The 12134-nt window shown below is 38.4% G+C and overlaps 1 protein-coding gene across 1 annotated transcript; it reads right to left on the bottom strand.

Annotated features, from left to right (window-relative positions):
• Window positions 1-1230: 1230 nt before the first annotated feature.
• Window positions 1231-11037, bottom strand: lsm14a (LSM14A mRNA processing body assembly factor). The gene is made up of 10 exons (XM_015380726.1): window positions 10668-11037; window positions 8413-8576; window positions 6102-6246; window positions 5186-5374; window positions 4635-4712; window positions 4301-4477; window positions 3886-4042; window positions 3612-3638; window positions 3228-3465; window positions 1231-2161 (listed from the first exon to the last, which is right to left on the bottom strand). The coding sequence occupies exons 1-10, from the start codon at window positions 10789-10791 to the stop codon at window positions 2138-2140; spliced, it is 1323 nt and encodes a 440-aa protein (XP_015236212.1). The 5' UTR covers window positions 10792-11037; the 3' UTR covers window positions 1231-2137.
• Between the last annotated feature and the right edge of the window lie 1097 nt (window positions 11038-12134).

Raw genomic sequence — 12134 nt, 5'->3', positions numbered from 1 at the left:
ACCTTGGCTTTACAAATAAAAAAAGATTTTTAAGATTGGCTTTTATACATCAGGAAGAGAAAAAAAAGAACTAATTAAACTAATTAACTAAAGAACTATTAAGTTTTGCTAATTAGATTGCTAATTAGAGCTGATGGGACTAGATAAGCTAATTATATTTGGTATATTTGTGTAGAAATATGTGAAATCCTACAATTAACACCATCTAGATATTTCACTAAATGAGCAATGTGCTTACTAAGAAAAAGCCAGGTTTCAATCTGGACAGGTCACCAAGGCAACACGACAGCAATAGACTCACATTGTTGGGTCATTTGGAGTCACAAGTTAAATGTAATAAAAACCAAGTTTGAGATGAGATGCTAGAAAAGCACCAGTTTACCCAAACAAACATTCTTATTTGCAAGAAAATAACGATATTAAAAATCTGATATACATATAAAAAAGAATAAAAACAGGAAGACATGTAAATTGTACAACTCTTTATTTTTTGTAAAAACTTAATTTGAACGATATCCCAAGAAAACAATTCCAGTGACTGGAAAGAGTAGCAAACATGAAAAATGTCAGTTCTGGCTAGAATAACAATTTTGAGTCGAATCATATCAGATACTGTTTAAGCAAATAGAAATTCCTCAGGCCATCATGCATTTCTCAGCTGTTTGTGCGATAACCTTTTCAAGACATTTACTGTTTAGACCACATACAAAGAAAAGGATCTATGTTCCTCTTGTAGTGCTAGCAGTACTTCTGTCAAGATGTAACATTTAAGTTAAAGGGAGAGAAATGCAGGGGAAACAAACCAGACCGCTACACTCAAGGCACTCCCTAAAATGTCTGAGGATTGGATTTAAAAATGAACGAGAACTTGACAATACTGGCTCCGCATCCAGCTTTTGTCCCTTTGTTAACAAGTCAGTAAAAAAATAAATTCACTCCTGAGAACAATGCAACAAATGGAGCTACAATCGATCAAAATCCAGTTAGAAATGCATCTGAATTAGTTGCAGACGCTGAGTAAACAACTCATGTAACACTACAAGTGCTTCATTTAGCAGGGAGACTTGCTGCCTGTTGACATTGTGGGAGAAACATCCATAAGACAAAAGTACAACACAAAGGGACGCCTTTACTAAAAAAAAAAAAATCCCAACAATCATTCTTAGAAGTACTGAAATTACAAGCGCATACATTTCAATGACAATTTCTGTTTTAAAGACTTCTTTTTTGGCAGAGCAGCAAATTTAGGTAAATAGAAGTTGTTGCCAAGACCTTGTATAATTTTATTAATTTACACAAATTAGGAAAAAAATATATCTTGTATCCTTTATGTAAACAAACCCGATTCTAAATAAAAGCTGCACTCATAAAATCCCAGTACAGCTCAAGATTTGTGATAAACCAAAGAGTTTGGTTTCTTGAATTCGCTACCAGCGGACATCCAGCCATGAAACCAGGAGGAAAACGAGGAGGTCTGAGGGCTCAGGTCTGATCTAACGTAGAATACAAAGCTGGAAAAGTCTTCTGGTTCAAGCTAGTCTTACATTCAATTTTTATTTTACAAATTAAAATTTTTGATCCGTTTGGCCTCACTACATCACAGAAAATGAATGTTACAGGAAAAAAAAACTACTAGAAAGTTAAAACACTGAATAAATGGCAACCCAACTGTGCAGGAAAAAAAAAAAAAAAAACACACGGTGCAACAGGAGGATGACAAATTTGGTGCCGGAAAAAAAAAAATATATCAAAAAGTGAAAAAAAAGTAAAGCTATGGATCACATGGGCTGTGATCGGCTCACAGTTTGAGAGCGCGTTCTGCTCCTTATATCAAAGACGACTTTAAGAAAGGAATTCAGACTGATCAAAAAAAGTACGCAATTACTCCAAAGCTTTGCATTTACAAGGGATCTTTGAATTTTTCAGACAAAACTTGTGGAGAAAGAATCTACAGTCTCAAAGCAGAGAGAGGGAGTTGGACTGTCACCCCATCATGTCCAACAGTCCACCGAGCTGCTGGTGTCCAAATATCGTCTTCATTCTCTTCGTCAAAATGTAGAGACCGCAGGAAATTTCTACAATGGATATTATTTTATCAGAAGTGGCTACAATTCCCTGTGGATCCATCACTGAAGCACTATGCAGCCACTTTGTTATCCTTCTGGAAAAGAGAAACAAAAAAAGGACGATTTAGCAATCAGCTCGAGTTTAACAGAATTATAATTACTAACATTCTAATTTCATTTATCTATATCTGGCAACAATGGGAGACATGTCTTGCTTTTCTGACCTAATCTGATCTAACAGCAGACTAATTAGTGGATTTTGACTTTCCAATTTTTCAGCCAAACTCCAGCAGGTTGAAACTTACAACTTTTTTTTCAGCTTTTATTGTCATTGCACTGTCACGAGTACAGAGGAAAGAAATGAACTTTTGGGAGCGCGTTCTGCTCCTTATATCAAAGACAACTTTAAGAAAGGAAGTCAGACTGATCTGCATTTAACCCATCCCTTTGGGGAGCAGTGGGCTGCCATTGTGCAGTGCCTGGAGAGCAGTGTGGGGTTATGGGTCTTTACTCAGGAACCAAGAGTGGCAATCTGTGGGAGTGGGGCTCGAACTCAGAACCTCTGGATTCCAAGTGCCACCACCCTAACCACTGCTGCCACTCCCCACCAGGATTTATTTCCACATTTCAATCCAGTCAATGTCATTTCTACATCCGTTTAAAAAAGTAAAGGAAAAATGGCTGCGAATGCCAAAAACAAACATCCGGTACAAACTTAAGTCTGTTATGTTGTCAAGTTTATAAAACTCCAACATTTTAGAAGTGTGTCCTTTAAAGACACTTTTTAAACACAATCACGAAGCATGTTTACTAAACCTGAAATACAGGAAACTGAGTTTTCCGTTTTACAAAGAGTTTTCTCAACCTGTTTCAGTCGCCATAGTAACATTCTCCACAGGTTTTGTTAACCAAACTCGGGAGTTTCCTCGGTCTCTGCTCTCCTTATAGCCAATCACGTTGTTTCATTTCCTGATTTAGTCAGATTTTGGTCATAGTATTGTGCATAAAAAAAAAATCCTTCACTAGGTCCGTTTTCTTTGAGAGATTTGCGATAAATACATTTAAAGCTGTTAAAAAACCTTTTCAACCTGCTGGAGCTGTGTTTGAATAAACAATGTTGCTATAAAAATGCAGTGATATGGAGATAGCTGTTAGGTTTACCCTGTAATCAAGGTCAGGGAAATCCCGGCCTCCTCTGCCAACTCTGTATGTGCCCCTGAACCCAGGCGGGGCTCCCCGGGGCGCGAAATAACCTCTGCTCGATGACCGCCCCCGCCCCGTACGGGGTCCACCGTAGCCCCGTCCACGGTAACCTCCTCTTCCACGGTGGTGTCTGAGAGGGATGCCGAACGTCTCTGCGTTCATCCGTCTCTCCTCTGCCCAGGTCGGCCTGCGCTCCCTGACAAAAACAAAATCAGAACATGGTCAACAACTAAAAAATAACAAAAACACAACCGGCAGGGCCTTTTCCACATTTTGCTTTGAATAAATGAAAGCTTGCACATCAAACTGAACATGATAAATGTAATTGAAGCTTAGACTTACCTTTGAAATCCACCATCACCCGTTTTACTTAAAGAGATAAAAACAAAAAGTCTGTCAGCAGAAGTAGACTTCACATTTTTATATGAAGATATTGCTGAGAGCAGTGATGATACTGTTAAATATTTGAGTTTTTAAATCAGGTGACAGCTGCTTGGTTCAATGGATTATCTAAAACCAGAACCAGCAGCCAACATGTCAGCTTGCAAGCTGCAGCTACAGCAGTAAAAGTCGAGAAAGATGAGAGGAGCCCGAGCGGCTGTCTGGCTCGTCGTACCTCGAATCCCCACAGGACAGGTTATCAAAGAAGGACTTAGTCTTGTCGTAGTAACACGCGTTTATCGCAGCCTCCTCTTCCTCAGCGGTGCCCTCAGTGGCTGGATGTTCTGAGTCGGCAGTCTCTTCTCCGTTCAGCGCCTTTTCAGGTTTGTCATCTGTTTGTGGAAAAAAGTTCAGAAAGAGCTCCTTGAATTTTATTCCCTTCAGTACGTTTTTTCTATTTTATCTGTTTATTTTTCAAGGCTGCACTTTAAAAAAAATCTAATGTCCAGAGAGCTGTTTTTTTTTGTTTTACACTTGTGTAAACAAAATGACAAATCTGTCTAAGTCTAGTCTCTCTCTTTGCCAAGCATAGGACATAAAGGCATACCAGAGGGTAACATGTCCTCCTCATCGATGGGTCAAATTGTTACCTTTCAGTTTCAGCTTGTTTTGAAACTCTTTGTCGATCTCATCCTTGTGGAACTGGGCGTTGGCAGTTTCAAAGTCAAAGTCCTCATCGAATTTCACGGTGCCGTCTTTGCGCATGTTAACTCTGCCCCTGCTGCGGTTTCCTCTTCCCCGGCCTCGGCGGTTAGACTGAACACCTGCTATTATCGGAAAAAAGCAGAACTGATCAATCTAAAGGTGAACGCTGTGTTTGGGCTTTAACTAAATGCTTTTATACTCAATTAAAACCTTAGGTTAGCCATAATTGAGAATCAAACTAATTTCTCTTATTGAAAAGAAAAACTTGATGCTTCTTACCAAGTTGACGCCTGTTGGGATCCCGGTTTTCAACAGCATGTTCATGATCCGGCTGGGGAGCTTTCTGAACGTCAGGAGCTGGATAATAAGACATTCGTATGATTATTTTTAATGCTCATTTTCACAGAACAACATATTCTCCTTCCTGAACGTTATAATCAGACATTTCTATGGGTTTAAACCTGCAGAACACCGTTTAAAGACGATCATAAAAGGCTTCAGGAATCTTTAAACCTTCCCTTAAGGATGTCAAAACAATCCAAATTAAAACATTGTGTTGGAGGTGTTGCTATAAATTACAGCAACAGCTGTACCACCACTCATATTGTTAAAATAAAATGTTTAAGGGTATACAAATCTTTTTTACATAAAAATTAGAAGAAATTTAAAAAAAAGCTTTCTTTATTTTGAAATGAAGCAAACAGAAATAACTTTGATAATTCTACCCAACCCTCAACAGAAAACGGTTAATCTGATTCTGACCTTTTATTAGACATAAATAAATAATTGTTTATGTGTTAAGCTTCACACATTAGTTATTAAAGGCTGACCTTTTTTCTGCTCAAGCAGATCAGGGGGTTTCTGGGTGACGGTGGAAGAGCTGCTGGGTTTGGCCGCCCCTCCTGTCTGACTCCTCTGTCCCACAGCCGCAGGTAGACCAGGGGCTGCAGACGGCGGCGCCTGCACCGGCTCCACGGGGGAGCTTTTCGCCAAAGAGTCTCGCTGTGGACTGGTACGTCCTTCAGATGGGAGGAAAAGTAAACCTCAGTTTAAAACAGCGCTCCTTTCATTCAGAAACTTGATGCTGTTCACCGTTTTCTGCACTGGTATGGCATAAATACGAGCGCTGCTTCTAAACAGGTGAATGGAAACAATCTGATTTGATTAAGTTTTTTTACATTTTACAACGCATTTCCACTTCTCCAGCTTTAGTGTAATCTGTCCTACAAATCGGTTTAAATAGTGATTTCATGATAAAGCCAGAAGCCTTCACTTTTAACCTGCAGTACTCTGTTTAACCACAGATTTAAACAGTGTGGATTGATACATGTCAGAATATTTCAAAATACGATTTCTCATTGTCCCCACAATTTGTGGTTAACTGTAAGTTTTTAACAAATCGTATGAAAAAAAAATATGCCTGCATCATTTTGGTGGTTACAATGGTGAATGTTTTATTAAACTAATGGCCTGGAGGCTGTTTTTATACTAAACTTCTGGCAATACAGACACCTGTTGACACTAATGGCTGTACTTGACTTACAGGAGCGGAAATGAACCCCTGATCTGAATGAGATTAGCTCAGCAGCCCAGATGAGGACAGCTTTGGTTTATTTAGTGATCATAAAGGATAAGACCAACTGTTATTTTCTTACATATCCAAGACTTGCATGAACCAATTTAAATTAGCTCAGCAATGTAAAGACAGAAACTTGGCCAAATATGAACTGTATTGAATCGACCTACCTCCAGCAGATCCAAACTGCTGCGATCCGATGGGTGTACCTCCGAACTGGCTGTAAGGTGGAACAGGGGCCCTGCTAAATGGGGCATAGGGACCAGCACCCTGGAATGATGGTGCAGCTCCTGCACTGGTCGATCCGATTGATGACTGAAAAAAAGACAACAGACACCCATACGTTAAAGGTGCAGTAGGAGATCCTTTCTGACGCATTTTTTACCATGTGACTTAAAAGATCTCCCCACAGCCGCTTAGAAAGCAGTGAAATAGAAGGTCTGTAAGTGTAACAAAAGTAAATGATCCCCGCTGCAGTGAGAAATCAATGAGTAATGTCCACCAATCACAAAACACGGTCCGTTGTACACGATTGGTTCCATGACACGTCAATCATGGTCGTCTGCTTGTAAGGCAGGCGGGGAAAAGCATGCCGTCACCGGGTCGGGTACGGTCCGGGGGGAATTTCAAAATCCCCGCCTACGGGGGGGAAGCACGGGGCCGCTGGTGCCCACGCTACCATCACCAGGTCAGGTTCGTTCGCTCCAGAGCTCAAGGCTCGGTTCTACTGCACTGTAGTCGAGCAAAATCCCGGACGATTTTTTTAGGTATCAAAAGCAGGACATGTCCAGGAAAAAGAGGACGTCTGGTCATCCTATTCACACCTAAAGCAGCAAAAACGCACATGCTTCTTCATTTTTGATGTTTGTACAAGTTTATTTCTGAAGTGCGGCTGAATCATCTTTGCTGCTCTGGCTGGTTGGGCGGAGCTACCATATCATTTCTTTGCCTGTAACAATGGTGGCTATATTTGCTGTGATCAGTGGGTAAAAAGTAGTTTGAATCTATTTTGAATTGAGAAAGTCCTCCTGAAAACATCTTCAGTGCAGTCAGTTCATCCAGATTACCTTCCTGCCTTCAAATGTTATTTCTGTCAGAGCAGCTCAGACCCCCGTACACTGGCGGTGCGTTGTCACTATGAATCCCATTCAACAGCAGCCTCTGGCCGGGTCGCCTCCTCGCGGTTTGCTGCTGTGGAGGCGACCAGCTAGAAGGCGTTTTTAATGTCCGTAATCCAAACTGCAGGCACTAGGATAATAAAAGCGATTATGTTTTGCCGGCAGATTTTGGCATTTTAAGTAAATTTAGGTGTTAAACTCTTTCAGGAGAGTTATAGCACTCTGCATCATCAGTGCTGCCTGTCTCGCTGCAAGCAGCTGCTCCTGTTGCTCTAGACGCGCTGCAGACAGCATGCACGTTCATGTGTTTTGAAGCCTTGGTTTCGAAGAATTCGAAAGGAGACATAGTTGTGCATCTTCAAAAATACAGCTCGCTAGAACCACTTTTCCAAGATCTCCTTCAGCACCTTTAATAGGAACAGGAAAGAAAACTGAACAGATTGATTAATGCACCTTGTGGCAAATTAAAACCGAGCAACTAATTAATCAATGATCTTTAGCATATTAATAATGTGGAAACATAGCTTAACGGCAGCATTTAACAGTGTTGCAATTGCAAGCTTTGTGCAGTCAATATGCAGCGCTCAAAGGAGCCATTCACAGGTATGCAGTACTACATTATTTTTTTCCCAAAAAAATAATGTAGTACTAGCAGGCAAAGTAAACCTGGACGGATGATTAATTATCCACGTCAAATGGTCAATGTTGATGTTTGGGATTTTTGGGTGGGAGCAGCCATTTTTAAGAATAAAACATATTTCAACTTCTTTAAAATAGATGAACTTCCATTTTTATACAGCTTATGGAGATTAGTCTCATTGGAAGCTTTGAGCAGGTGTTGGCACATTAGATGGCTTTAATATATGTGGTCTTTATATTCAACCTGACTTTAAAGGTAAATAATTCAGTTAGATTAGCAGAGTGTAGAGATCGACCTGTGTACGGTTATGCTAATTATTAGAAAAAGGGATTAACCAATCCATATTTTTTCCACTTCAAAGTTGTCAGCATATTACTAAGAGAGAGAATAGAAACATCAACAGGCATGAAAACAACTGACCCATGTAATATTAACCAATGTAGGTCCATTTAAATATTAGGGCAGAAACAGTCAAATTAATTGAGGTTTATTGATCACTGGAATAATAGTCAGCTAATTTTGTGTTTTTTATCGTATTTTAAATGTTTATATCTTTGCTATCGGGCAGGTGAATTTCCCCTATTAATAATGCACCTATCCATCTACTGGAATTCAATAAAAAAAATACTTTATTGGTTCAAAAGGGAAATTGGATGTTGCAGGAACTCAGTTTTTTTTTTTTTACACCAGCCTATTGAACAGTTCACAAATAAATGGACTTACCTGAACTATGGCAGGGTCCTGAGGCAGGGTGCTGGTGGCTTTGGGTGGCTCACAAACTGTTAGATCTTTTATATCACTTCCTCTGAAGATGATGTACTCAAACACCTCATCCCGAGGTGGTATAGGCCTGTCTGTGGGACGGTCTTCAGTGCCAAAGGAACGAACTGATTGTCAGAAAAAGAGAAGAAAAAAAGATTACTCCTACTTATTCTGTGGTTCCATTTCAATCAAAATTAATAAAAAAAATAGTTTATTGATCTCAAAAGGAAGTTTAATTCTTTACATTTAAAAGCTCATTCTAATTTGCTAGGGTTTAGTTTAAAAGTTTTAAGAATATCAACTGATAAAAAGAAAGTATTGTTTTCCCACCCCATGGAAATACTAATAAATGAATCAATCAAAATAGATGTTTATTTTGAGTAAAAATGTAATTTGGACTACATGATACATTCTTACCTTAAACAAAATAATGTTTTTAGCTTAGTTTTTTTCCTCTATGTTTTTTTTTAGATTCTCAGTGCATTTAAGAAATGTTGGTCCTTCTTACTCATCTTAACTCAACATTCTTGCAACTTACATGGCTTGAGTATGTATGTTCAAAATAATGTGATGTTTTACTGGAAAAATATAGCCGGTATCAGCTGCAGTACTGACACGTCAATATACGCCGCTTTTGTTAACATTTAATTAAACCACTGGTTGTTTCGGGGGTTTTTTGTTTTGTTTTTTTTTTACAGTGGATATCCAACACAAACCATTTGGTCCTTTAGTTAGAAATTTTCACACATTTTAATGTAAACTGAGACATAACTTAAAACAGTGCAGCTGTTTAGATACCAACTAAAAAATCATTTAAATCTCATGCAATGTAAGTGTGGTTTCCAGTATACATCCCATCAACTTAAACTTTCAGAAAAAAAGAAGGAAAAAAAGAAAAAAGAAAGAACATGGCTTTAAAATCTGTAACTTCACAACCAAAATGGACTCTTTGGACCTTTACAAATGGCTGTTAACGACTGGCTTAAAAAGCAAGAAAAAATGAAGTTTTTAAATTTAGAGCAACAAAAAGTTTAAAGCATTTTTTTCTTCATTGGTTGGTTGCATTATATGTCTACAACCAAATAAAAAAGTGCTACTGATAATTTTTATATTTTAGTTTATGTTTTTTTTTTTTTTATGTGGTTTAACTCAAATATTTGAGGGCCGGTTTCCTGTAATAATTTCTCTATATTTCCAAACAACTGCCTCCAATTTGTGCTCATTAGCGGAGCTCTGCATAGAGAGCTGCATTGTTATAGATCAGGGGTGTCAAAGTAGTTCCAGAAAGGGCCGTGTGGCTGCAGGTTTTCTTTCCAGACAAGAAATAACACACCAGACTCCTGTCATCTCATCAAGTGAGTCAAATCTTAACATAATGAGATGAATGGAGTCTGGTGTGCTATTGCTTGGTTGGAAAGAAAACCTGCAGCCACACGGCCCATCCTAGAACCACTTTGACACCAGATCAACCTGTTGCCATCCTCCTTCTGAAAAGCTTTTACATTGTTGTATTACTTTGAACCTAAAATTAGAAACCAATGGATATTTAACAAAAAAAATTATATTTTTTCTATATTCGTTACTTCGCCAAGAAGAAATTTCGTTTAAAACAGCTCTACACAATTTCATTTTTTAAAGTGCAGTCTTTTGATTCTTAAAGATAATGTAATATTTGCTATATTAATAGCCCAAAAATTGCTCCTTGGATGAAAAGCGTTGCAGACCCCCCAATCCTGATCTAGAATATTCGTTCTGTTATAGAAAAAAATAAATAAATACAACACCACCACGCCAATTTATACACGGTACAATCAATTAGTAATCGGGGTTGAAATTTCCAACAACGAATGTGGTAATAATTAAGTGTTTTCATGTAATATCGATTGAAACATTGGAGAATATGACAATGCAACATCAATATCCTGCCTATGCTATCAGCTAACGGTAGTACAAACATTATATAATTGAAGCCGGGGAAAAGTTTTAAAAACATCGACATGCTCAAGTCTTATTCTACTACTCTGTCAATGGTAGATTGAAACAGAGGGCGAATTCAGCGTAAACAAAAGAGCATCACTGCAGTTTAGCCGCTAGACGGCTAACACTACGTTAGCTAACTCTGCTAACAGCGTTAGTGACACACTGACAAAACTAAACCCACATTATGCAGAAGTAAAACTATTTCAGTGATATCCATTTTTGATGCGTCTCCTTACCTTTAGCGAGAGCGACTGTCGAGTTTTCAGTGTCGATGGTGTATAAAACTCCTTCATAGCGGATTTCGGCCTTAGAGATTAGGCTAATTTTGCTGCCAATATACGGTGTCCCTCCTCCGCTCATATTTTACACTCTAAGTTCAATAATTCACTAACTTCCAAATAAAATGCTTATAGTACAAATAAAGTCAAATGATGAGATTTCTTAAGCCGGGTTCTAAGTCTGCATAACACAAATAAATGAGCCTTTCTCCCTGAACACAGTCCTCCGTTCCGCGACTCCTAACACGACATGGCCGACTTCATTTTCTTCTGCAGCCGCTGAGGATTGTGGGAAAAAGATTGTACACTTAAAAAAAACGAACAAAACAAAAGAGGTACTCTTTCAATTTTCTATTCAACGAAGTATTCATATAAACTGCAACTGAATACTAAATATTATGTTGACAATTTTAAATCTATGGATATAATCGATTAATTCATTCTCTGAAGAAAAGAATTCGTCAATGTTATTCAAGCTGATTGTTATCTCGCGATATTACACGTCAATAGAATCCGTTGTTTTAGCGCAGTGGAACATAATTACAATGAAGTAAACTAAAATAATAATTCAAATGCATCTCAATAATATAAATATATAATATATATATAGATTTAAACACAAATACTTGCTCGTGCATGAATAAAATGTACTATAAAATGTGAATTAAAAAATAAGAGTAAAAATGTACTTATGCAGCCTGTTTTTCTTAATGGTAAGCCTGGAATGCCACGACAGGATGCGTGTGAATATAAACATATAAAAAAGAGAAATGATTAATTCTGTAGATTGCTAAAATTTGTTTGTTACAGCAAATGTACATTACAATTAAATTTGACCTCTGTGTTTAAGCCATCCTTCTGGGTGCATTGCAATCTGGGGCTAAAGGGACCTCAGGGACCCAGAGTGGTAGACTGCAGGGTTAACTCTGCAGCCTTCTCAGATGTGCTCTGCTCAGGGGCGGAGCTAGATGGGGGGCCAGAGGTGGCCATGGCCACCCTTAGCCACTCATTGGCCACGCCTGTGGCCACCCCTTTCATTTTTTCTCTCTAATACAGACTGTGGCAGCAGTAATACTCTGAAGGCGAATGTTCAAACTTATTAAACATTTACATTTTTCATATATTACCAACTTCTTGACAACAGAAACACTGTGGTTAATTATGCACATCAATATACAAACATTAAAGATGATACAGAATTCACGCTATTTTCAAAACAAAATTTTGAATTATTTGGGTTAACAATAAAATAATGTACCTCTGTGACTGAAAGAGAGGTTGAGGAAACACTCTGAAGCGGAAAACCTGATTTCAGGTTAAGAAAACTATTCAGTCTTCAGTAAACATGCATCTTTAAACGGACTCCTGGTCCAAGCGTCCAGCCACAAAGCTTAGCTTGACATGTTAATAACACCTGGTAACTGA

This window comes from Cyprinodon variegatus, unplaced genomic scaffold (genome assembly GCF_000732505.1).
Source record: "Cyprinodon variegatus isolate N-32 unplaced genomic scaffold, C_variegatus-1.0 Scaffold220, whole genome shotgun sequence".
Taxonomy (NCBI): domain Eukaryota; kingdom Metazoa; phylum Chordata; class Actinopteri; order Cyprinodontiformes; family Cyprinodontidae; genus Cyprinodon; species Cyprinodon variegatus.
This window is presented reverse-complemented; position numbering and strand designations above follow the sequence as displayed.

What these genes read in the sequence shown, in the direction of transcription:
- lsm14a (XM_015380726.1), bottom strand. Translation starts at nt 10,791, where the DNA reads ATGAGCGGAGGAGGGACACCGTATATTGGCAGCAAAATTAGCCTAATC. An exon ending in TCTGCTTGAGCAGAAAAAAG is followed by an intron (nt 4,713 to 5,185) that starts GTCAGCCTTTAA and finishes CTTATTATCCAG; the next exon opens with CTCCTGACGTTCAGAAAGCT. An exon ending in AAACAAGCTGAAACTGAAAG is followed by an intron (nt 4,043 to 4,300) that starts GTAACAATTTGA and finishes TTCCACAAACAG; the next exon opens with ATGACAAACCTGAAAAGGCG.